Here is a 24,889-nt window from a genome sequence, read left to right as displayed (position 1 = left end):
TCTCACAAAGCCGCCATTTATTCATCAAGTCCCACAAAACATAAAAGTCTTGAATTATGATAATCACAAACGCATGCATTCACAAACATCGGAAACTGGATAGCCAACAGCGCAAAATGCACATCCGCAGTTGGTCGTACAGAAAAGGTCACAACGCGTGCATGCAAACCAGACCATGTCATTTTTCAAGTTTTTTTGGTTGATCTACTGAATTCATATGCACCGTCTTATCGAATTTGAACATACCAAATATATGAAACATAACATGAATTTTAGCTGATCTTACTCATCAAGTTGCCATTTGGCATTAGCTAGTCGGTACACCTCGCAAAGAATGCGACTCAATGACATAAAATCAACAATTACAGGAGACCAACAAATAATATGGCAGCTCTTTCACGGTACAATCCAAGATCGAGCCTCAGAACATCCAAATTTACTGAAGAAATCATTTGGATGAAGCCACAACCGATGCCCAAAAACTTCGTAACTATGGTTGACAAAACAAATCACTTAACTCCCACAGAGGCCATCAGGTCCTCATACTCTGGATCAGTTTCATTATGTACCTTGGCTGCATCACCACCCATTTGAGGGTTGAGAGGTACAGAAGTGGGTACAAAGGGATCATATATTTGCTGTGTGCCACCAGAAAATGGCTTGCCAGAATAGTTACCAAAATGTGGACGTGGGCTTGGGAACCTCTGCGGGGTTGCTCCAGGAGAATGACTTTGTGGAAAACTATTCATCTGGTTTGCTGCTCTGGGAGGAAAAGGACCAGCTTGATTACCAATAACGTGAGGTGGAGTAAAGTTTCTTGGTTGCATATGTTGGAATGTACCGGATGAAATGGTGTTGTGACCTGGTAATGACAGACCTCTAGGTGGTATAAGTGGGGTTGCTGGACTCCCGACTAAGTTCATGGAAATCTGTGGTCTTGGTTGATTCATCTGATGGCTGACCTGAATCCTTGGGAAACTCTGAACCTGATATGGATTCATATTATTAATCAACGGTCTGACCAAAGGAGACGGTGGCGTTAAAGGTGTGTGCCCTGTTTGAATTGGGGGTGCCAGATTATGGTTCGCAGGTTGACTGCTTTGCAAAGACACCTGAGAGACAGTATTCTGTGGGCGTTGAGGCTGAAAAGTGAAGTCACTGGAACTGCCATGCTGAGGTCTTGGAATTGCCGCAGAAATAGAAATATTCATTCCAGGAAATGACGCTGAAGAAGTTCTCGGGAAAGGAATCGGTGTGGAACCAGTCATGATGTTCGGGGATGGAGCACGCAATGCTACAAGTGGTATAGCAGGCTGCATTGGTCCAATTGATGAAGTTACCGACTCAGATGCCATTGATGGAAGCAATGGAGAGAAGCCCCTTTGAGGTTGTGGAGCAGAACCATAAGATAAAGAAGTAATAGGATGGCCCAACGGGGCTCCAGTGGATTGGGTTGGAGCAGGTATAGATGATATCATGTTGTTAGGGATATTCACTCGAGGAGCAACAGACAAGGCCATATTCTGAGAAGCCATAGCACTATTTCCTTGAGAACGAACAAGCAGTGGAACCATTGGTATTTGTGGTGGCTGTAAAGCAATGGGTGGTTGAGGTCTGGAGGCAACAAAGGAAGAATTTTGGGGAACTTGATTGAAGCTTGCAGGTATAACCGGTGGAGGACCAAAAAATGAAGGGATGCTAGTGGAATTTGCTTGGACAGGATTACCAAGTAATGGTGCAGAAGAATTTATTGAGGGGACTAATCCAGACTGTGGAAACAATGGAATCTGGGTTGGACCTGCGGAAAACCATGCCTGAGGATATTGTGGCATGTAACCTTGAGTCTGAGTTGGTAAAGGTCCTGCAGATGGCAGAGTTATTCCCTGATTTACCAGTGTAGCCGCCTTAAACGAGCTTGGCATGCGTTGAATTGGATCAGCTATCATACTGTCATCAGCTGTTGAGGTCAATGTTGTTGAAGAAGACAATGGGTTCACCTGACAAAAAGCAGAAATAGTAAGTTAACGCATGACAACAATTGTACAAAGTAGAGCGCAGCTTAATATCTTGGTTTGTACTAGGTACGAACCGAAACCGGGGTGACTAGCAATTCAATCAAAGCCACAGCTGCATCAATTTTCTCAAATGTGTCAGCTGATACATGTACATATAGATCTTCATAAGAACTGACTGTTTCTTTGGTATCGGTAGAATTAACCTCAAACTATAAAATACAGGGAAAAATGAGTAGCTAGGTCAGGTCGAGTAAAATGTTATGCTATGGACAAGATTAAGACATGAATGGACGGAATATATTGCTGGAGTCTTTTACCTTCCCTCCCTTATCTGCTTTTGTGCCATAAACTCGTATTTTAGCTCCTGTTTCCTGATTTGTAAGCCAAGAAAGCAGAAATTATCATTTCATATGACAGCATGTTTTAGTTAGTGCAATGAAAAAACTCAACAAACAGACCTTCCATAATGGTGCAAAAGAGTAATAAAGATTACATACCTTTTCCAATCTCTTTTGAGTATCACTTGCAGGACCAAATATTAAACCAATAAAATTGTATCCAGGATATTCTTTGATCTGCACAGAGAGATATAGGCAGGCTCTCATAACGAACCATCACAACAATTATAATCAAACACAAGGATGGCAAGCTTGTTACAGTAACGCGAGAAAAGTGAGTCGCAGATAAATTATCTGGTCTGAACAAACTGAAGTGACCACAGAAGGGACATTTTATGCAAGAACAGTAAGCTGCAAATAAATGTATCTAGTCTGAACAAATTGAAGTGACCAAAGAAAGGACAAATTTTTAACATGAACAGTACATTCCATAGGAATACTCTTTTATGAATGATTTCTCTCTCTTTCATGCACTATCCAAGCCTTCTTTCATGCACAATCATGCTTTTTGTTTTTGCATATTTGAGCAGGCATATATCATTATCTTACTGCTATCCCAGCTCTGTTTCACAATTAAAAAAAAAGACTCGCCCATTCATCTCTGTTATAAAGTATTTCTTGCCATCACATTCTCATTTTTCCTAGTTATTCTACCTTATTATCAATTAGCATGCAACGGTTGTTACATATTTCTGGTATTCTTGCAATTCTTAAGAAGATGGTAACGACATTTACACATTGGCATAATACTAATATCTCGCAAACTGTTTTTCATTGCAGAGATCATCTATATAATCTTTTCTGAAAGAAGTGTCTTTGTTTATTGACATATATTCATAAAATATATAAATCAAAAATTTCCATACAGCTTGCAATGATTGAATGTGATAACAATAACATGAACCCACACGTACAAAAAACAAATCCAAGCCAAGAAATACTCACAGGAATTGGAACATTTGCCTCTTTTAACAGAGGTTTGTAATCAGGGGGAGCCTTGTAACTTGGATTTAACTTTAGTAATTCACCTGAAAATAGAGCAGAATAAGCAAACTGAGTCACTTCACAAGAAAAACATAAAAGTTGTAAAAACATTTTTGGATTCTGTTTTCTACATACCAATAATTTCTCGCTTTTCAACTTCCAGCATTTCCAATGCCTATCATCCGTATCCCATAGTGTAAGTCTATGAATAATAAAGAAAATACAAAGCACCAAAAAATACATTCTGAAAAGTTAACTTACCTCCCGACTAAGCTGATGATACGATGACTTCCCATCATCAAATTCAGATGTGGATAATGGTCCTTGGTTGTTATCCACTGCCAGCGACCCTACGGCCAGCTGCTGCGATATTTGATTGATTCGAGCCTGTCCAAAATGTGCACCATCACAAAAGCAGAAATAGGATCACTTAAAGCCCCTATATGTGAAGTTAATCCGAGCTGTTGAAAATGATATACTGACACGTTTCACCCATTTGAACATAGATATTTATTTTTCTAGAGAGCAATTAAATTCCCACCCAATAGTTGGGCGATGTGCCTTCATCCCAATCCTATGAACTAAATTCTTCTATTCAAGCAAAATTTCAACTAAATACTATGGCTTGGGAAAAGTAAAAAAAAAAAAAAGCATTTTCATGGTATAAACGTATACATGTACATAATCGCATGAGTTTTTGGGGAGAAGAAAAAAAAAGCGACTGACGTTCATATACCAAGGAAGAGAAAATCCGAATACCTGATACGCCAAAACTCTCCCTTTTCGAACAGTGGTATCCAGGTTCAGATCAGGGCCCCATTTGGTTTTTCTCTGAACCCGATTAGAAGCTTCCTCATTCAGTGTGTCACCATCTCCCTTTTTAGCACCCCGAAAAAAAGGAACAAGTGAACCAGATAACTTGTTTTTCGGGATAACAAATCCTGGTTTTTTTGTGAACATGGATGTCTTTGGCCCACTAGTTGATGCAGATGATTGAGTCAGTGTAACAGTCTGGATAGGGCTAGATGTATGCTCAACCTCTATTCCCATCTTACAATATAAATGCTCCCACCAATCACTTTACTTTCAGGAACAAATGGTTTGGATATGAGTCATGGTCAATAAATCCAACTCTAGGAATGATCCCTGCTATAATCAATGATTACTGTGATGGGCATCAAAACATGTAAATGAACGGCTAAACTCCAAATTTATCTGATTCCCAAGCAAACCGCTGGTTTCAAAGTCCCAACCAGAATTCGTTCCCTATCTCTCTTTGCATTGTCCTCAAACAAAATAAACACAGCTGGTTTCAAAGTCTCAACCAGAATACATTCCCTATCTCTCTTTGCATTGTTCTCAAACAAAATAAACTTTGCACTTTTGGATTTTAGATTAAAATTTATGTGCTTCAGATAATTTGAAAAAAAGAGGCATAATCAAATGCCTACACTGAAGAATAAAAAGAGGATAAAAAGTGCAGTAGCAGCAAAATTCTCAAAGAGTCTCGAAACAAAAACTGCTAAAAATTTAACAACACACAGCATCCGAGTTATATCAGAGAAAAAGATGAATCATGGAAATACAGTTGATACATCAGTCATTTTCACTCCAATATTATATTGTATCCTACTTGGCAACCAACATTCCACAAACACAGATAAAACTACAGAAAGAACAACTTCTTCGTTGCTTTACAATCTAAATAAATCATTTCACCAATCAGAAGCGTAAAAAACCATATTCACGAAGAAAATGTTTATCTACGTCTACATCTACGGTTATACCTGAAAGGGGATTGACAGATAAGGGGTTCGGGGTCAAGAACTATGTAAATGATTACGCTTATCCTTCGCGAGTTTGGGGAAATTGGTTCTTCATTATTTTGAGAGCTTGATTAGGGTTTCCCCTGCTTCCTACTCTGAAATGAAAGAGTCAATTTCCATTTTTGAGAGCATGGATAAGTTTTTTATTAGGTCTATTTTTACATATCATGGTTAGAATTTACTAAATTTGAAATTTATCCTGCATTTATTGTTAAAGATAAAACATGTAGCTGTTACCACAAATCTCGAACTAATACAGTTTGCATCGTTATTAGAGTAAGTCACTTGTGAGACGATCTCACGAATTTTTATCTGTGAAACGGATCAACCCTATCGATATTCACAATAAAAAGTAATACTCTTAGTATAAAAATTAATATTTTTTCATGGATGACCCGAATAAGAGACCGTCTCACAAAATACGACACGTGAGACCGTCTCACACAAGTTTTTGCCTCATTATTATTATTATTATTATGTATAATGAGATAAGACTAAATTCAGTGTTTTTGCCAAAATCTATTCAATGTTTTGCTAGTTTTATGTTTATGTTTTCTTGAAAAGCTTTCTGTATTTGGTACGGGATTCACCCGATGCTAAACTGTTCGATAATTTTGCGAACAATGGCAACGAAGGGATTATTTCTTAAATTTTGTTTATAGAGATATTATGAAATATTGATCTTTGAAATTTGTTTTGCCCGATTTTCTTTTTTTGGTACAATTTTTATAACTATGTGATGAGATTTAAGGGTAGGGCGACATTTGATTCACGTAAATGTCAGCTTCACCAACGTAGGGGAGAGACCTCGTTTAGTAACTCAGTGGCTTGCGCGATTCAACTAAAGGTAGGCTTTCGAAGTTCGGATAATGGGATGGAAACCAAGTCGAGGCCATAGAGTGGTGCCGGATTCTTATGGCCAGAGATTGCGCTATGGCTCTAGTAGAAAGTGGCGGAGGTTATGGTTCATTTACAGTATGTTTATTGATCATTGTCTTTGATATTGAAATAGAATTTGATTATTAATCTTTTATTTACACTATCATAGTTTAATTAATTTTATCATTTGTTTGTACGTTGAATAAGGTATGATATAATCTTTGATTCATACATAATAATAATTAGTGAAATATGTTTTTGTAAATTTGAATTTATTAATAACTTTTTCTTAGGATAATGAGACAATGGTAGATAAGACTTGTGATAATGAGATAGAGACGAGAGGATGTAACAAGTTTTTGAGTGATTAAATTATTTTTACACAAAAACTAATACTGGTCAATTTCGTGAGATGGATATCTTATTTGAGTTATTAATGTAAAATATTATTTTTTTATGTCAAAAAATATTTCTTATTATTGTAAATATGGACATGATTGACTCATCTCATAAATAAAAATTCTAGAAACTATCTCACAATAGACTTTACTTTCTTTTTCCCTTAATTATTAAATACATTGGAATAATGGTAGGATATGGTGAAGTATTTTTCTTTGTTTTTAAGTTGGTTGGTCTATTGTCTCCATTGTTTTTATTTTATGATAGTGTGAGATGACATTTTTTAAAAAATAAATTATTTGATTTTAATTTTATGAGATGAATAGACGACATATTTCACTCGATTCAATTTATAAAAAAATATTATTTTTTATATAAAAAGTGATATTTTTCAGTCTAAATATAGATCCAGTCAACCCGTTTTACATTTTCTCATAAAAAACTTCTTTTTTTTAGAACTTTATCAAAGTTTATAGCTAGGATGGACAATTGATTGTTATATTTCCTAATATTAATTAATCTGATATCCATAGTGTGATTAATCTCTCGATTTTGCTAATCTTGCTCACTAGGTATTAATGAAGCGCACTATAACGTGATAATTTATTGATAAAAAAAATTATCGTGAGATCGTTTTACAGATCAATTTTACGAGACAGATTTTCAACATGACTCAACTCATAAAAGATATTATTTTTATGTCAAAATTATTACTTTTCAATTTTCATGTTATATATGATTCGAATGTACCTGTCATAGATATAGAGTCGTGACATAGTCTCACGAAAGATCTACTAGTTAGTTATAATATGAAATAAATTAAACTTTTTGAACCAAAAAAAATATTTTTACATTATATTTATATATAAAAATATATATTCGTTGTCATTTGAAATTTTGACACTACTTTTGGATATATTATAATTATAAATAAATAAATAAAAAAAGACGAATAAAATAAATCAGAGTACGACCACCTAACACACACCGCTATTTTGTCCTTTCGCGATTTTGTATCTTTAAACTTGACAAATGTCCACACGCAAACGCACCCATCCAGAAAAATCAATGGCGTCCAAAATCCCAAAGCTCTTCATCTTCTTCTTCATTTTCCATCACCTAATCACCTGTTCTTCATCTTTCCCCACTGCATCAAATCCCGAACCAACTGTGTATGAACTCCTCCCAAAATACGGCCTCCCCAGTGGTCTCTTACCTGATTCTGTCACCAACTACACGCTCGATCAAGATGGAAATTTTGAGGTGAATTTAAAGAAACCCTGTTACATAAAGTTCGAGTACACGGTTTATTACGAGAAAAAGATTACCGGGAAGTTGAGTATTGGGTCTATCACTGATTTGAAGGGTATTGAGGTGCAAAGTTTTTTTTTCTGGTTCAATGTTGGTGAGATCAAGGTGGACTTGCCTCCTTCTCATAGTATTTATTTCAGTGTTGGAATCATCGACAAGAAGCTTGATGTGGATCAGTTCTTAACTGTGCGTTCCTGCAAAGATAAGGCCTTCACTTTAAAGCAGGTAAATATCATCATCTGTAAGTTGCTGTTCTTTACTGAAATCTTTAAACTGTTGAACGCATTTTCTAACTGGATTTCTTGCTTTCAAATTCTTGAACAACTGAAAAGTTCGTACTAACTCCGGGGATCATGTGTTTAACTTCGTGTTCACAAAGTGTGAACTAGTGCTTGTTCCAGGAGGATTTTTTCTTTGATGTTATGTCTCTGCATTGATTCATGTGAATTCGTGTACCTTTTAGAATTTGACTATGTCTATTTTGATATAGAATAAAATATCACGTTATAATTTACATTGGGAGCGGTGGAAAATTGAACTAAAATCATGAATATTACCAAGGAAAGTATAAGTGGGATGAATTTTGGCTGAAGAATTTGCAAAAAAATATGGGTATGTTTGTGTTTATGTTTGCTGAGAAAAGGACATCCAGTTAACATGAACAAACATGGCGCAAAATTTTCAATTCAAGAAACTCGATGTGTGCATGGGGTGGAATTAGATGCAGATATAATCATATAAAAGGGAAAAGGTCGAGTCTAACGTGTAATTTTTAAGGTATTAGGGTCGAGGAAACACAGCATATATGTTTTAGTATTCTGATCTGATTGTGTGATCAACAATTTAAGATATTGTTACTTTTACGTTTATTTGTTGTGTATTATGCGTGGGAATCTTGGATCTCTCTTGCCTTTGTTTTATAGCATTTACAAAATGGAGTGTGTGAAATTATTAAACAACTTTGAACTTTCATTCACGTGGTGTTCTTGTATTGTATCTCACCTTGTTCGTTTGGTAATCACAGCTTCCAGTTCCAAGAAACTATGCACCTATGCTTTTAGCTGGTTAGTGTTGGAACATGCAACATTTTATAGCTGGTGAAGCTGTGAAGAATCTGAATAAAATGCTACCACGTGTGGACTATATATTCAAGCTCGACTGCTAGTCATACGAATGCCAGTGTACCTGTAACTATATGTACTTTAGCTAAAGGTTTTGATCATGTAACAGAGCGATGGATAAACATCTCATACTTAGATAAATTAATAAGAAACGTCGAAATGCTAAATTGTCCAAATATAACAGTGCGGGGATTTTCCATATCTCGTCTTTAGCTGGCAAGAGCTGACAAAGAGCAGGTGAAGCAAGAATCAAGTATTTGAATAACATTTTGTCTAATGCTGACTCAATTTTCTACCCCACTCGTATTTACAAGAAAGGATATCCAATATCACAATAGTAATACCCCAGGTAAGCAATAAACAGACTATTGATTGGAACGACAAAAATGTACTCATGTGAAAAAATAGATGATCCCATCTGACAAGATGTAAGCGATTAGAACCAGAGACCAGACATGATTCTTGACACGTCCGGGCACAAGCCTTTCAAATGGTCTACTGTTCATACTTGACTCGTGCGTTTTTCAATCATGAATTCGATTGAAAAAACTGCAGATATCCAATTTTGATAACCATACTGAATCTTTAGATAATGAAGTGGGAGAAATATGTTACACGGTCATGCTTGAAGCACCTGGCAGTGCACAATGTGGCTCTTCAATCCACTTCTCCCAGCGATACTAGACCACAAATTCGTGAACAAAGTTCGGAAATGACCTTTACTCACTATATTCTCCCAAATGTTAGGGTTGCTCTCCACCTGTTTATCCGGATTCGACACATCAACCATACTAATGCTCATATTGTTTCGAATTATACAGAGCTTCCCGTTAAGAGGAACAAGAGCAGCAGCCTCAAGGGCGCGAGAATTGCCTAAATGGAGCTTGCTGTCTATGAATCGGTGCCAAGAATTTGTGCCTTCATCATAGACTCTTAGTCTACACCCATCTCGACAATCTAATGCATAAAGCTTACCATTCATAGAGATACTCGGGTTTCGCCAACCAGCAACCATACCATCATTAATCGGGCTCCAAGAATTCGTTTCTGGGGTATAAGCTTCACTTAAAACTTCCCTATGTGCTCCAAGACCTTTTAAGAACCACTTTCCAGTATAAACTACCCCAATGAACGGCACCATAGCCGTGCTCATATCAGCAATAAAATTCCACCTGTTTCTGTTTGGGTCGTACACTTCAGCAGAACGTAGAGTTCTCTGGATTCCTTCACATTCTCCTCCTGCAACATAAAGACAGTTGTTGATTACACAGGAACCAAAGAAGTGCCTTTTACGAAGCATGTCAGGTGCCCTGTGCCATTTATTCGTCCGAGCACTATAAAAAATGACCCGCCTCATCGAGCCCTTCAGTGGATCTTTTCCTCCAAAAAGATAAAGGTGACAGCCACTAAGTACAGCACAGCCAAATCCAACTGCTGCATTGTACTCCACGGGAACAGGCGGAAGCGGCTGCCACAATTGGTAGGTTGGGTCAAAAGCATGCCAGGAGATGCGCCCATCACGATCTCTTTTAACTACGTACACCCATTCTTCAGCCATACCAAGACTCTTCCTCAGAGAGTAAAAGAAATTTCCAGCCAACAGCTTGTACCATCTCTTGCAAACTAGGCGGAGCTTGTTATGTTCAATGCGAGGGACTCGGATCAGACAAGCAATTGCAAGATCATCAGGGAGTCCAGGTAGAAGTGGTGGCTGAACCCTGCTCCTCTCCCTACGTGAGTTTTTTGCCTTGTGCGCACGAGGATTAATATCAGGTTGGATACAAAGTTTAGATCCTGGAACAAATTTTCCTGCCCCAATCAACCCTGAGTCGACTTTGCAATAACATGATACCGAGTCAACCTGCAACATTTCTTGGTCAGGATGACACAAAGTTGCAATAACAGCACTGTAACAGGAACAACAAATAATTAATAGGAACTCTGACGTTCATTAATTTGTACCACATCTTTTGCACTCGAATATTAGCCCACCATTCCATATACATACCTACCAACTGCCCGAAACAAGTTATGCATCTGACCTTTTGAAATAGTTGCATCACCCTCGAAGCTGAATCTCCTCACAATACCCATAACGTACCCAAATAGCGGAAAAAAATACATTTAAAGATGAGATTTAAGTCACGTGCTTCAGCCTCTTTTGTAGCTGGAGAAATTTCGGGATTCAGAAAGATTGAACTTTAGCAAAGTCGGTTCGGTTTGAATATCCCTATCAATGATGATTGGAATTCATATGCCAACTTCGGTTATACATTTCATCCAAAAACATTCTGACAGAAATTGGAAGACAGCAACATTGCTAAAGATATGACAGTTAAATGTGCACTCTAGGCTATCTAAGGACAACTTTGACTGATCCAGTCATAAGGATTCATTCTTGTTTTGCGCATGTATACTTGGGTTCGAACCAATGCCTCTCCCATGTTGGGGGAAAGATATGACAGGTTTGCGTCACTCAACCACTAGGGGTGTTGGCAACTGTTGAATTATTTACTACACATGTTTGTGAGCTCACTTGGCATAGAGAACAGCAAATCCTGCCAAATAAGTTTGACATACTTGAGCTAACATGTGCATCTTCATGGAACTGGGATATAAAACCGATTGGGTGCCTATTTTAGCGTCACTTATCAGTAAGATAAACAGGAACATCCAGAAAAATGCAAAAAGGGAAGAAGAACCCAGATAAAAGTTGGAAGGAAAGCTAGGAGATCGAACATGAGACATTTTATGGTGAAATGTATAAGGTAGAATCAAGTAAAGGCCAACACTTAAAGACCAAAAATGATAAGTTGAAATAACCTTAACTATCAAACATGAGACAAATAACACATCCGGTTAATTACCATAATTGATTTTCCGGAAACAAAACGGCTTAGTAAATCTCATTCGAGGATGAATTCAAGCACTAAGAAATTTTAAGTTACAAGATCAAATTAATGGAGTAATTGTCAAATTGTTAGTGTTCCCACTTCCCAACGAATTCAGATCCAAGTTAAGATGTACATCAGGTTCCAAACCATGAATTTGTCAGGAAATCACAGCAACACCATAGAAGAAGCATCCAAGTCTATGTGCACCCATCATATAAAATGTAGATAAGAACAGCCATTAATGGGAAAAAGCAGAACATTTATAAACAGGTAACTAAATGAACGAGAAGTCAAAGATTCATAAAATGGTATCTTGAACATAAATTCAGCTGGATACCATAATAATTTGGAAAACGGAAATCAAAACAACGTGAACTTCAAGAAGAAAGAAAGACCCAGAACAAATTCTAATCATAAAACCAAGGAATATAGCGACATAACACACCACATTTACCAAGAATCTCATCCGGGCATCTTCAAAATCAAACAAATTTAAAAAATCAAAAGCTGTGAGTCTCACCAGTGGAGCTCGAGCTCTAAAATTCCTGTGTACATTTGAAGACCTCTCAATAATTTGCTCCATGGGTATGCAGAAAATGCGCCTCTCTCTCGTAAATACAGATCACCGTACCCCGGAAGCCAAAATAATGAAATCTGAATATCTCAAAAGTTGATGCAGAAAACGAAAAACCCACAAGGCCACGGAAAGAGCTCTCTTTCCGGATCCCTTTTCGTGCTCTTCAAACACAAACAAGAAAACCAAACTGCAAAACTTGTGTTTGGAAGTTAGGGATACAGCCACTTCAAACCGTGAAGGGCATACCTTTCTCCGGCTTTCTCTATCTACACACCACAAATACACACTTGAATCTATACATACACATACATACAAGCTGGTATTTTTAGATATCTGACAGAGTGGTAGACTTATAAAAGGCTAACTGAAGATTACAGCTGGTCCCATTGTCTTTAGCGTCAACAAACTTGGATTTATTTGCAGAATTCCGCATTAATATACCATCCTTAATTAAGATATTATGTGTAAATTACCTCATTGATTTCAAATCTTGCGCTGCAGACCTGAAAGCTGGTCAGATTTTTCAATTTTTGCATTAATTATAGGGCCAAGATAGCCTATACGATTATTATTCTGAATTTATCTATATATATATATATATATATATATATATAGTTTTGGTTTGTTGTCAACCATCTCGTCTGTATCTATCAATAAGTTGACACTCGTTTATTAAATATAAAATTTTGATATATTTCTTCACATTATTCTAAAAATATCTAATTGATTGATGGACATAGAGATTGGTCTGATCAAGATACAGAACTATATATATATATATATGGTGAAAAAATTCATGTTATTCCATGTGTTGCGTGATATTAAAATCATATAGCAATTTTTTAGAAAATGACGTGTTGGGTTGAAAAATTATTACATTTGAACAAGTCCATGGAATCGATTAGAGTATTTCTTTCTTAAAAAATTTAGACAAGTTTTTTTATTATTTACAAGTTGTTTGAAATATTTTTAAACTATATACCAACTTATAATTATCAAAATATTGAAAATAATTTATTAACATTTTCTCATATTAGCATGTGGTACATTATTTGTTTAGCATGATTTATATAATTAACATAGTTTATAAGATATAGCACTAGCCCGAATATTTACCTAATATTTATTTATTGATTGATAACGGTTGCGGAATTCCATGGTGTGTATATAAAAGAATTATACAAATATTTATTTTAATTAATGCTTACTTGTGTGATATGTTTCTCACCTATAATATGATCGATGAAAAAAGTTAGCAATTTTTACATTGATTAATTTAATTGCACATATTAATTAAAACATTTTAACCTAACAATTAAAGTTAAATAAATTTAACTTTATTCTCCAAGTTTTAATATATCTTATTAGACAAATGAGTTACAAATAAATTCAAGCAATTAATGTCCCTACCTAAATGGACCCCTTCTCCCAAAAAGAAAAAACGTTGCATAGAATTTGACTCATGAAAAAAATATGAAATTTTGGCAAAATTCAACATTATTGTATTAATTTTTTAAAAAAAATTAACATGAGAAATGAACTTGAAATTCAAGTGATTTACATGAAATTTATATAATCCACAATCAATTTGCTAAAGAAAAGAAATAATCAAAATGGTCCACTGAGTTTCATATAAATAATCGAATTTGGGTTTTGGCCTTGTTAGTAATTTTATGTTTTGATTTTGATTTTAGTCTTGGTCTTTTTTGTGGTAGATATTGACGTGAATCCAAAATACTTCGATTATATCGGAAAATCATAATACGTTCAACGTCACATCAACATTTCATATATTAAAAAAATGACCAAAAGCTTAAACGCAATCTAACTTTTACGAAAACAACCCAAATTTGAATATTTACCGACTGTAATCCGAAATAGGCAAATTTAGAAGTTAAAATGATCATTTTATTATCCAAAACTTCTTTTGATTAGTAATTTAAGAGAAGGAAAATATTAGCGAGTTGGTCAAATGAAAATAAATGGTGATTAATTTTGCATGGAAAATTAAAGCTGTAGAGTTTGACGATGCCGGCTGCATAATTATTAATTAATTTCTTTCATCATAAAATATGATTGAATATCAATGGATGGATTTCACTCTCTAACAACTATTTTTTCAGACTTTGATTAAATCGAGTAGAAAATTAAATATGAACTCATTTTTCAAATTTATTATGAATATATATATATATGGAATATCATCCACATAAAGCAGGAAATTAATGTTGTATTATACAAACAATACAGTTTAAAAGGTTGACTGGCACAAAATTTATATTAAAAAATTTCATGATATTAATAATTAGTTGTCACGTCTAAATTGTTATGAGTGTGACGAATTTATAAATATGATGAAGTTATAAAACAGATATAATTTGATCTGTGTTGCAATCAATTTATTAATATAACAGATAATGTTGCACGAAATGTCAGTGAAATTTTTAATTGTGTAAAACAGAAATACTTTTAGAATTCATTTTCATGTGGAGAAAATAGTCGTTTTTGATCTAAGGATAGGTCTCTTGTGAGACGGTCTCACGAATCTTTATCTGTGAGACGGGTCAATCCTACCGATATTCACAATAAAAAATAATACACTTAACATAAGAAGTAATATTTTTTCATGAATGACCCAAATAAGATATTTGTCTCACAAAATACGACTCGTGAGACCGTTTCACACAAATTTTTGTCTTAATTTTCAAATGCTCTGGAAATAATTGAGGTTATACATATATCGATCAATAGACCGCTTTAATGAACATTGACTTTGGCTGCATTCGGATTTAGGAATTTCCAAGATAAGACTTGCTTCCTTTTTTCAACTATGGCTATTGATTTTAATTTAATATTCTTTTTTTCACTTTCTAGTCTTTTTTTTTCTCTCAACAATATATACACAAATAAGAATAAATAATATTGTTTGACCCTTTTCTATAATTTTTTGTTTTTTTATTGTTGTGTTGTAAAATTTCAATCTTAATTTTTCTTTTTCAAGATATTTTAGTTATATATTTTTCCGTGAATAGGTCTCATGTGTGATAGTCTCAATGATGTTTTTTCTATAAAACGAATTGATATGATTCATATCCCGAGTGAAAAAGTAATGAATTTTCATGTGTCGGCAAGACAAGAGATTTATTTCACAAAATTGAATTTTGATACGATCTCATATGAAATTTTGTGTTTTTCTATATATATGGGTGTTGGTTTGGCACGTCAACATTACATAAACGCCACGTCGATTAAAAAAAGACTAAAATTTGACCACAAAAATTATCAAAATTAATTTTCTCACACAAAAGAATAATCGGAGCTTATTACACAAAACCTGCGTCATTAAAAATATTCATTAACCCCCTTGACTCTAAACAAGGAACTTATTACACAAAATCCCATGACCAACAGTGGTGCATGTGTATGAGCTGATCAGTTTCATGTTGGGCCATCCTACTGTCCATGATCATTACATGTACAACTACAAAAGATAGAACTAACCTAAATGGTGAAGCAAGAAATCAAAAAAATTGGTTAAATAAAATCGGTAGTCATGCATATTTTATTATAATTAATAATTATATATGATTTTTTTACACAAGAGTAGTGTAGTCGTTTAGGGATGGCAAATCAATAATTTCAAGATAGCTGAATTAACGTAGGAAGTCAACAATATTAATTGAATACATTATCTTACGTTAATACCCACCTACGATGCTGGAATATTAAATGATAAAAGTGTAACAGCTTTCTTCGATGCAAATCAAACTAAAACAATTTGTTAATATTCAATCAACTTTAGAACAGACAACAATAACTTTTTAATTATTGTGATGTGATTCATTTTTGGTATTCAATAAATAGATATTGTGCGTATAAAATGGGGCACTTTTCTACAGCTTAGGAGAGCTAAAACACGAACCAATTGATTGATATGTGCAACCAATCCACCCGCATTTAAATTTTCGAAACCAAGAGGACCTACCAAAGATCAGAAAAATCCAAATGAAATTTGGCAAAACTCATATATCCTCGCCTACCATGACATAAATATAAAATCGATTTGCTAATTAATATTAACAAAAATTTCCCGTCTCATTATTAATCACATTGCCAACATTCGACGAGGTTATACAACTGATCTCTTCGTTCAACAAGACTCCTCATAAGTGAGGTTCGGTTTTGGATAACAACGCCGATAATTCGAATTCTTGGAGAGAATAAACAAATGCAATGGCATAAAATTCTGTGAAATATTTATGATGCAGCATGACAAACATTGATTGGAAAGCCAATGTTTCAAGTGTTCAAGTGCATATATCAGCTCCCTTCTTTGTCTCCACGAAAACTCGTCTTGTTGCAAATTCCTATCAGCATCTTCCCCTTTCCAAAAACTTCTGATACTTGGGACCTAAATCCTTATTTCAAACTAGGAGCTAATAAGGAATACTATTCTTGACACGTTTTCCAAAGTTGGACAACTCTCACTAGCTTTCATTCACTACTTACCATTTATCCAACAAACTCGTCTTGCTGCAAATTAATTAGGAGCACCAAAACTAGGATCATACATACATCAAACTAGAGGTGACGCTCAAATCAAGAAACTGTAATAAAAGCAGCTTCAATAGGCCGTGCATGTTGCTGCCATATTTCAAAACAGGTGGTGAAAGAATTTAATATAGCCAAAGATATTAGTACTCCTAATAAACAGACTACTGAAATAACTTTCTCTTGTCTGATGGAAGTGTGTAGACTGTAGAGTTACAATTGCCCCATCCAGATATAATGACCCTTGCACACAACTCGACTCCTAGCCGTGTTTGGGACATTCGGAACTTTACAAAATAATTGACAGCTTCGACGTTCATGATTCTATATGCATGCATATTTAAATTCAACTCAACTCAACTCAATCAAAAAATCATTGTCTTCGGTTTATCTGGAGTTGAACAAAGTACAATACGCCGCAGCCGTCACTAGGGATGCTTTTGGGGGGTTTGATCAAGGATTTGGGGCTTAATAAGTTGAAAGGGCAGAGGCTAGTATTTCACCATCCCAAATTATCTATTGCTGTGAAGTTGTTGATCTTCAAAAGAAAGATTTGCCTTTTAGTTCTTATCTAGTTCACCGTGATAAAAAAAAATCCTTGCTTCATTTGATCGGCAAGAAGTTCGAGTTGAGTATGCATGTGTATGGTATGTGGATGCGAAGCTCTCTTTTGACATGATTATTTCATTTTTATTTCGTTGGTATTGATTTGTCGTGTTTTGATTATGCAGCTATGTTTTCTTGATTAATGTTTTGCATTTCACAGTCATGTTCTGTCCCTGGACCAGAATGAAAATGTCTGAGGATTATTATGTGTGTATGTATTCCCATCAGTTTCAGTATGTCGTGTTTCCCCTTTCGTTTGGAAATTAAGTTTCAGCTTTGGACAATCGGATCAGATTAGATTGCTAGTCATCGTCAGGCTAAGGTTTGAAATGGGATATTTGGAAAAATAGATCAAGTCAACATTTTTTTTAAAAAAATTAAATCTCCCCAACAAATACACTAAATGAGGTTATTTTTTTAAAAAAAAATATTGACTTGGGTTAAAAAAATAAAATAGTCCGGTTTAAAATATTAGTTTATTGGGTTGGGAAACTAACAAATTTAAGGAAAAGGAAATTATTATGTTTCTCTATAAAATATAATGATGCAAGTGATCTTTAAATGGAACAGATATTTAATTGTTATATCTACTACAAGTGTAAAAACGTCGACGAAAGCATAATACCGAATGTATCAGTTTCCCCATGCAATTCAGTTAGCCCCGTAAGAATTGGAATCAAGTGGGGTCACCAAGTGAATTCAGCTACATGTCTTTAGTTGATTGTGATAAAAAGGTAATGATTTATCATTTAAAGCTCAATTTGTATCTTTAATTTCAACTCGGTGGACTCAAGTTTGTGCGTGGGAATCTTGCGGAATAGCAGTTGACTTGTCTTGGAGAAGATCGTCTTACCAGTAATGGAACATACCTACTAGTGATTAAATTCATATTTTTTTAAAAAAAAATCAACGTTATTATTTTGAGTCTATTTATTTTATGCTGATACACATCAGATTTTAATAATTTGATAAATAAAATTTCATTTTAAGATACTAAGATTGTTAGGCTCTATATTTCTTTTTATTTAATATTATTATTAATTGAAAAAATTAAGTTTTCTGTCTTATAAAAAAAATGTGTGATAAAATTTAAAAACAAACACTAAACATTTTTTATTTGAAATTATTTGAACTAATACATATATTTAGATTAAATAAAAGTAACAATCAATATAATTTATAATAATTTTAAATTTTACTCGCGTTTTATCGTATATTTAAAAATATTAACAAATTTAATGATTTTTTTAGCAATCCCTGGAGATATGTAGTTTTTGGCAATAATCGAGTCATTAACAAAATTACATAAACAAATGTTGATATTGCCGATTTATAAAACTAAATGTAAAAAAGTGTAAATATTCTTCCCCGTTCAAAAAAATTGCACACGATTCAATTTTTTTCTTTTTTTAGCTATGAAAATCAAAGGGTGAATATTCAATTTTCGATCCAGGTTTTCAGAGTCAAAGCGAATAGTGGTCGGGTTTATTTACCACGGATTCTGGACACAATATATGGAAAGGCCTGCTAACCTACTTCGTTGCAAATAGTTTTCATCAATACCATAGAATAACAGCACACATCCAAAACAAATACGAGGTCATGTCATCATAGAATACCCGAACATGTTGGGAGAGTTCTCGAGTCCAAATGAAGTAAGACAGCTAAATCAGATAAACCCACAAAGTTTGAAGTTCAGAAATCACACAGTTCCACGACTTTTTCCCGACATTCATTCATTAGCTTCGAGGCCTATCCCTTCTGCGCTCCCTTGCATACTCTGCAGGATGGGGACTCCTGCTTCTGCTGCGGCTTGGGCTTCGTATCATACCTGGGGAATGGCCCCGACCTGGGCTTTGGCTGCGGCTTCTAGAGCCATAAGGTGAACGTCTAATCACTGGACTCCCGTTGAGGTTCCTTGGCCCATCATTTGGCGGAGAATGTTCCTGCACTGGAGAACGCGAGTATGATCGTCTCTCTCTACCACCCCTTCTCTCTCGGGGCGAATTGGACCTGCGAATATATATCATGCCAAGCAGAAAATAAATGGGTCGGCGGTATAGAAATAAGATCACAACTACTCATTTCCTGAGACAAATTAATAGATGGCAAAATAAAGCTATTTGGACATTGCAAGTTAGCTTAAAAAGGGTGGGTAGTATCATTCTTCCTCGGTATAACTTTATAGATAATACAGTAAAATACTATTGCCCTTTCTACCTCGAGTATTTTCTCCTAGGAGAGTAGTAACCACGACGAGATTGAGACCCTCCATGGTGTGTAGGTGGAGATGCAGAATACCGAGGCGAATGCGAGTAGCGTGGAGGTGATCTCCTTCGATCATAAACACGGCCCCTGCAACAGATCAACGGTGGTCAGCACTAATTCAGATTAACAAAAGTCAATTTACTATGTACTAGGTAAAACTGCTTATTCGTATAAACTTAATGTACATGCCAATTAACTCTTAACCTGAGTCAAATAAACTTTCAAATCATAATCATCAAGACCACATGTACATAGTTAAGAGCAAGGCATTTGCCCATACGTATCTCTTTGGGAAAATCCATTACATTATTGCTTCACTTCTATTTAGTATATCATACTCTGGTAGGACCAACTACAAAAACATGTAGAAATTCCATTGTGGACACAGGAAAAATGGATTATGCATGCAGACGAATGCAACAGAAATTCCACTAGATATAACCTGTATCATCACTAGAGTTATCTTCTCTCATTATTCATAGGTCATTCTCGATATGAATGGCTCGCAGTTGGCACACTATTAATGAAAGTTATAAAATATAATCAAAACAGTGTCGTCGATGAACCATAAAATATGAGTTACAACGGAATGGATCAATATTTAAACCTCAGACTGCTAGCTAACTCAAGCTTACAAGGGGGAAAACACCAAGAAGGATATTATAAAATCATCGTACAGTAATGTTAAAATCTTTTCTTAAGTACGCTGATACCATAAATCAACTTAAAGACAGCCGATCAACAGTATGGTTTTCAGAATTTCCATCCAGGGTTCAAATAAACATCAGCCATCAGTTAAGTACTCGGATAAGTTTTTTTTTAACAAATGAAAAGACAAAGCAAATTGTGAAAAATAGAATCAGACTTTACCTTCCTCGTTCTCTGTGTCGCATTTCACCAGGCTTCTTTCGATTTTCCTCGGCAAAAACAACGGTCAGCTCGCGACCTTGCCAAAGCTGACCATCCATCTCATACTTAGCTTCTGAGGCATCAGCAGGTTCCACATATTGGACAAATCCAAAGCCACGAGGCTCACTGTAAACAAGAAGAGGGAAAAAAAATAGAAAGTCAGTGTGCCACAGTTTTTGATGATTGAAGCAAACACACAGGCAATCCAAAGCCTGAGTTGCAGGTCAGATAAAGTGAAATATCCCAATCAGCAGATGAAAGTCAAAACCTTGGAGATTAAATTTTTTGGGACGGTTTTTGAGTCCTAAAAAAGTCTACTGAAAACTGAAAAGACAAAAGGTTAAAAGAAAACACTAGAAAAAGTTTCTTTGTGAGAGAGGAAATATACAAATGAAGTGCATGCCACCTACAAATCTCAAACATTTTTAGCCACAAATCAATTAAATGGTTAAAAATAAAAATATGAAAGGCCTTCAAAGGCAAGTAGAGAACTTCATGCGAGTGGAAAAATAAAGATCAGTCAGTCAAGAGAACCTAAAAATATCTAAAATTTCTCGTCACGAATTAAATTACTTGTTCAAAATAATTAAGAAAATATGGATGACCATGATATGCGAATAAGCAAGCACTAGCTCACCTTGTGAGTGATAATATAACATGACTCGAAATTCTTCAAGACTTGAAATCTTGATTTCTTCACATTGAATTCAAACCAGATTTCCCTTCCAATCTTCATTATCATATCATTTACATCACCTTCAAATCCTTACTACTTGATTGATGACAAGAGAACCCTTACAACTAGAATGTGTCAACAGAACTCTTACTACTTCATTGAAGTCTTCATAACTCTTAATTCACTGCTAAATTTCAAAAATCTTTAACAAAGATATCTATTTATGATAATAAATATGGAGAAAAATTTGAGTAAAAGAAAAGATTAGATAATTAAAAATCTAGTTATGATCAATCTACACCGAAGCTAACAAACAAGGTATAGGAAAATCACATAGGTACAAAGTCAGGTAATACACAATCGCTCACCCAGTGTGGTAATCCCTTGGCAAATAGATGTCCTTTAAAGGTCCAAATTCTCCAAATGGCCTTCTCAAGTCTTCTGGCCTGTTTATGGCAATGCAAACTATTAGTAGTACAACAAGTTTACAGTTCCAAGAGTAGCAACATACTTTCTTGTTAATTTGTTTACTCTCTCTTTTTTTCTGTGTTGGCCATGGGTGTGTTTGGGAAGGTGGTTTGATGTAGACAAGAATATATAAACTAGGTAGAGCTTACCTGCAGTCACGGCGAAGGTTGCGGACTAAGAGACTTGTAGGAGCATCTCCTCTATCATGGCGTCCTCTAGGGCCAGGGCTCCTTCCTCTTCTACCATACTCTCTTTGTGGTGAAGGGGTGTAACTCCTGCCCCTCATTATTGCTAACTATATCCTGGCCGACAAAAATAATTTTGGATGAAATAACACATAACTAATTAGTGGTAAATAGAGAGAAAACCATGGAGGGAAATTTCTCTTTTATGAACTATACTAATACCATGTAGAACAAAGACAGAAGGGGTATGAACTATGAACTAAGAGAATCAATAGCCAAATCTATCTCAAAGTGCATGTGAGATTATTGATGATTGGATGTCAATCCTCTCCAGCCCGTACATATAAAACCGTACCTCATCAAAAATTTCCCAAAAGTTTTTGAAGTATGGAACATAATTTCAAAATTCTCTGTGGGAGGAGCACTAATACCTTCAGGATTTTATAAGGGGAAAAAATCTTAAAAACACAACAGGGAAACAAAATTAAAAGTTTTATGGGGAAGTGGGAACAAATAGAATGATCAGCTAGAGCTAATACATATAAATAGCCATCATATCAGCTATCAAACGATTATAATCATCATTTCATTCTTCTGAACCCATAAGTCACAAACACCCATAATTTTTTTGAAAAAAGTAACCATGGAGGGATGTTTATCTAATATGAACCAAATTAATACTACATAGAACAAAGAAAAAAAGAGTTACGAAGCTTTGAACTAAGAGAACCAATCAGCCGAAGCTATCTCAAATTGCATGTGAGATTATTGATGATTGGATGTCAATCCTCTCCAGCCCGTACAAATAAAACCGAATTCATCAAATTTTTCCAAAAGTTTTTGCAAGTATATAACGTATTTCCAAAATTCTTAATGGGAAGAGAGAGAATTAATACCTTCAGGATTTTTTAAGGGAAAAAAAATTAGAAGCACAACAAGGAAATCAAATTTAAAAGTTTGTGGGGAACAATTAGAACGATAACCTAAAGCTACTACATGATAAATAGCAATCATATCAGCTATCAAACGATTATAATGATCATTTCATTATTCTGAGCCCACAAGTCACGAACTCGTATAATGATTTTTTTATAAAAAAAAAAAATCAAGACTACTAACGCATCTGAAAAACGAACATCACAACTCCTACAGTGTAACAAATCAAGTGAAAAGAGAAATATGAATTTCTGGTCTGCACTCAAATCACACAAGCACACAGTCGATGAGAAAAATCTATAGCAAAAACCCTTCAACAACACACATTACAAGACAATCATGGAGTGAAGCAAAACTCAAAAAGCAACGTTTTATAGGTACACCTTAAAACGGTCAAAGAAAACACATTCAGCTTAATGACAAACCCTAATCCAATCATATAACCAAAAGCGTGGATTATATTGACTAAAAATGTGCAAAATTTACCGCAAAACAGAATATTTCTCGAGTTCTTCACACGAGAGAGGAGAGGGCGGCGTAGGTAATAAGGCGAGAGGGCTTCGTTAAGGGTTGAACTGAGCGAAGCGCATCGGCAAATGTCTCTAGGGTTAGGTCATTTATAGCATTTCTGCGGATTGAATAATAAATTTTTTTTTTAGAAAAAAAAAAGTGGTAGAATAATAAATTTTAAACGAATATATTATAATGATTACAAAATGTTTCAAATATTTATTTTCATAATCCATTTTTATGATTTTTTGTGTAATAATTACTTAAAATATTAATATAAAAATTACAAAAATGAAGTGTGATAATAATTTTTTGGAGTTCAACAACACTCTTTTTATAAAATATAAATATAAAACATATTACCTTTTATTTTTATTCCCCTTTCTATTTTTATTCTTATTTTTATTTGAAAGATACATGCTTACCTACTTATTATTCTTTTTGTCTCATATATTTAGATTTTAAAGTGTTTTCATAAGAAAATTATTGGAAAAGTAAATTTTACAAAAAAAATCTCATTTTACCTCTTATTTATGATAAATTCGATATAGGGAAAAAGATTATTCAAATTTTCTCAATTCCAATTATTATTTTTAAATAAACTATTATTTTATTAACTTTTAGGTCGATCATTCTATATGTTTATTTTGATAAAATGGACCTTCAAAAATGTATATGAAAAAATAATGTTCTGTTCTTAAAAAACGTGGAATTTACTTAAATTGCCAAATTGTACTAGTTTTGCAATTAGTAAATTTTTCATAGTGTATAGAGTTTTAAAATTTTTGGATATATATTATATGAGTAATTCTCTTGTGAGATGATCTCGCAGATCTTTATTCGTGAGACGGATCAACTCTGTCTAGATCTATAATAAAAAGTAATATTTTTGACATAAAAAATAATAATTTTTCATGTGTGGCCGAATAGAATATTGTCTCACAAAATTGATTTGTGGATACGTCTTACGTGAGTTTTTGTAATGTTATAGAATAATATAATATTATTTTCCACTTCAAAACGTATTCAAAATAGGACACAATGATGTTATTTTCCACACCTTCTGACTATTCTTGCAATACCAAAAAACATGAGAATCTATAGACTTTTTTTGGTGTGGTGGTAGTGGGAAGTGATCATGAAGGACGTTTTTTTTTTGTTGCGTTAAATCAAATTTTTTTTAGAGATATTTTAGTCTCTATCTTGTCGAAATGATTGCAATAAGGAAGACATTAATCTTACAGGACAGTTTCAGGCTTCAAATTGGATTATTAAATCAGATGCATGCGATCGAATTGTAATGTCAAATTTCCAGAAGTCATTCATAGTTTGGCAAATAAATTTGTACATCTATATTTAAAAAGTCAGTGTTAACT

The 24,889-nt window shown here is 34.5% G+C and overlaps 4 protein-coding genes and 1 non-coding gene across 6 annotated transcripts; 1 reads left to right on the top strand and 4 right to left on the bottom strand.

Annotated features, from left to right (window-relative positions):
• LOC140972941 (uncharacterized) lies at window positions 1–4,447 on the bottom strand. The gene is made up of 8 exons (XM_073435423.1): window positions 4,157–4,447; window positions 3,659–3,784; window positions 3,533–3,572; window positions 3,359–3,441; window positions 2,513–2,590; window positions 2,333–2,386; window positions 2,090–2,224; window positions 1–1,997 (listed from the first exon to the last, which is right to left on the bottom strand). Exons 1-8 carry the CDS (start codon window positions 4,445–4,447, stop codon window positions 510–512), a joined length of 2,295 nt encoding a protein of 764 aa, XP_073291524.1. The 3' UTR covers window positions 1–509.
• Window positions 4,448–7,524: 3,077 nt separating this feature from the next.
• LOC140972940 (uncharacterized) lies at window positions 7,525–9,132 on the top strand. Its single transcript, XM_073435422.1, has 2 exons — window positions 7,525–8,037; window positions 8,837–9,132. The coding sequence occupies exons 1-2, from the start codon at window positions 7,534–7,536 to the stop codon at window positions 8,879–8,881; spliced, it is 549 nt and encodes a 182-aa protein (XP_073291523.1). The 5' UTR covers window positions 7,525–7,533; the 3' UTR covers window positions 8,882–9,132.
• Window positions 9,133–9,171: 39 nt separating this feature from the next.
• Window positions 9,172–12,829, bottom strand: LOC140972939 (F-box/kelch-repeat protein At1g55270-like). Its single transcript, XM_073435421.1, has 2 exons — window positions 12,348–12,829; window positions 9,172–10,794 (listed from the first exon to the last, which is right to left on the bottom strand). Exons 1-2 carry the CDS (start codon window positions 12,408–12,410, stop codon window positions 9,553–9,555), a joined length of 1,305 nt encoding a protein of 434 aa, XP_073291522.1. The 5' UTR covers window positions 12,411–12,829; the 3' UTR covers window positions 9,172–9,552.
• A 6,314-nt stretch (window positions 12,830–19,143) lies between these two features.
• LOC140972937 (serine/arginine-rich SC35-like splicing factor SCL30A) lies at window positions 19,144–23,636 on the bottom strand. Of its 2 annotated transcripts, none has more exons than XM_073435419.1 (6): window positions 23,490–23,636; window positions 22,032–22,184; window positions 21,783–21,860; window positions 20,700–20,864; window positions 19,782–19,916; window positions 19,144–19,574 (listed from the first exon to the last, which is right to left on the bottom strand). In XM_073435419.1, exons 2-6 carry the CDS (start codon window positions 22,166–22,168, stop codon window positions 19,301–19,303), a joined length of 789 nt encoding a protein of 262 aa, XP_073291520.1. In that variant the 5' UTR covers window positions 22,169–22,184; window positions 23,490–23,636; the 3' UTR covers window positions 19,144–19,300. The 2 variants fall into 2 exon arrangements, with proteins under 2 accessions (XP_073291520.1, XP_073291521.1); XM_073435420.1 differs by having other exon boundaries at window positions 22,032–22,186; window positions 23,480–23,610.
• LOC140974681 (small nucleolar RNA Z102/R77) lies at window positions 22,584–22,659 on the bottom strand. Its single transcript, XR_012174838.1, has one exon. It is a non-coding gene; the product is annotated as a small nucleolar RNA Z102/R77 (small nucleolar RNA).
• Window positions 23,637–24,889: the final 1,253 nt, after the last annotated feature.

The sequence above is a fragment of the Primulina huaijiensis genome, chromosome 3 (assembly GCF_012295235.1).
Source record: "Primulina huaijiensis isolate GDHJ02 chromosome 3, ASM1229523v2, whole genome shotgun sequence".
Classification (NCBI taxonomy): domain Eukaryota; kingdom Viridiplantae; phylum Streptophyta; class Magnoliopsida; order Lamiales; family Gesneriaceae; genus Primulina; species Primulina huaijiensis.
The sequence above is the reverse complement of the archived record's forward strand: the minus strand, read 5'-3'. Positions and strand labels throughout refer to the sequence as shown.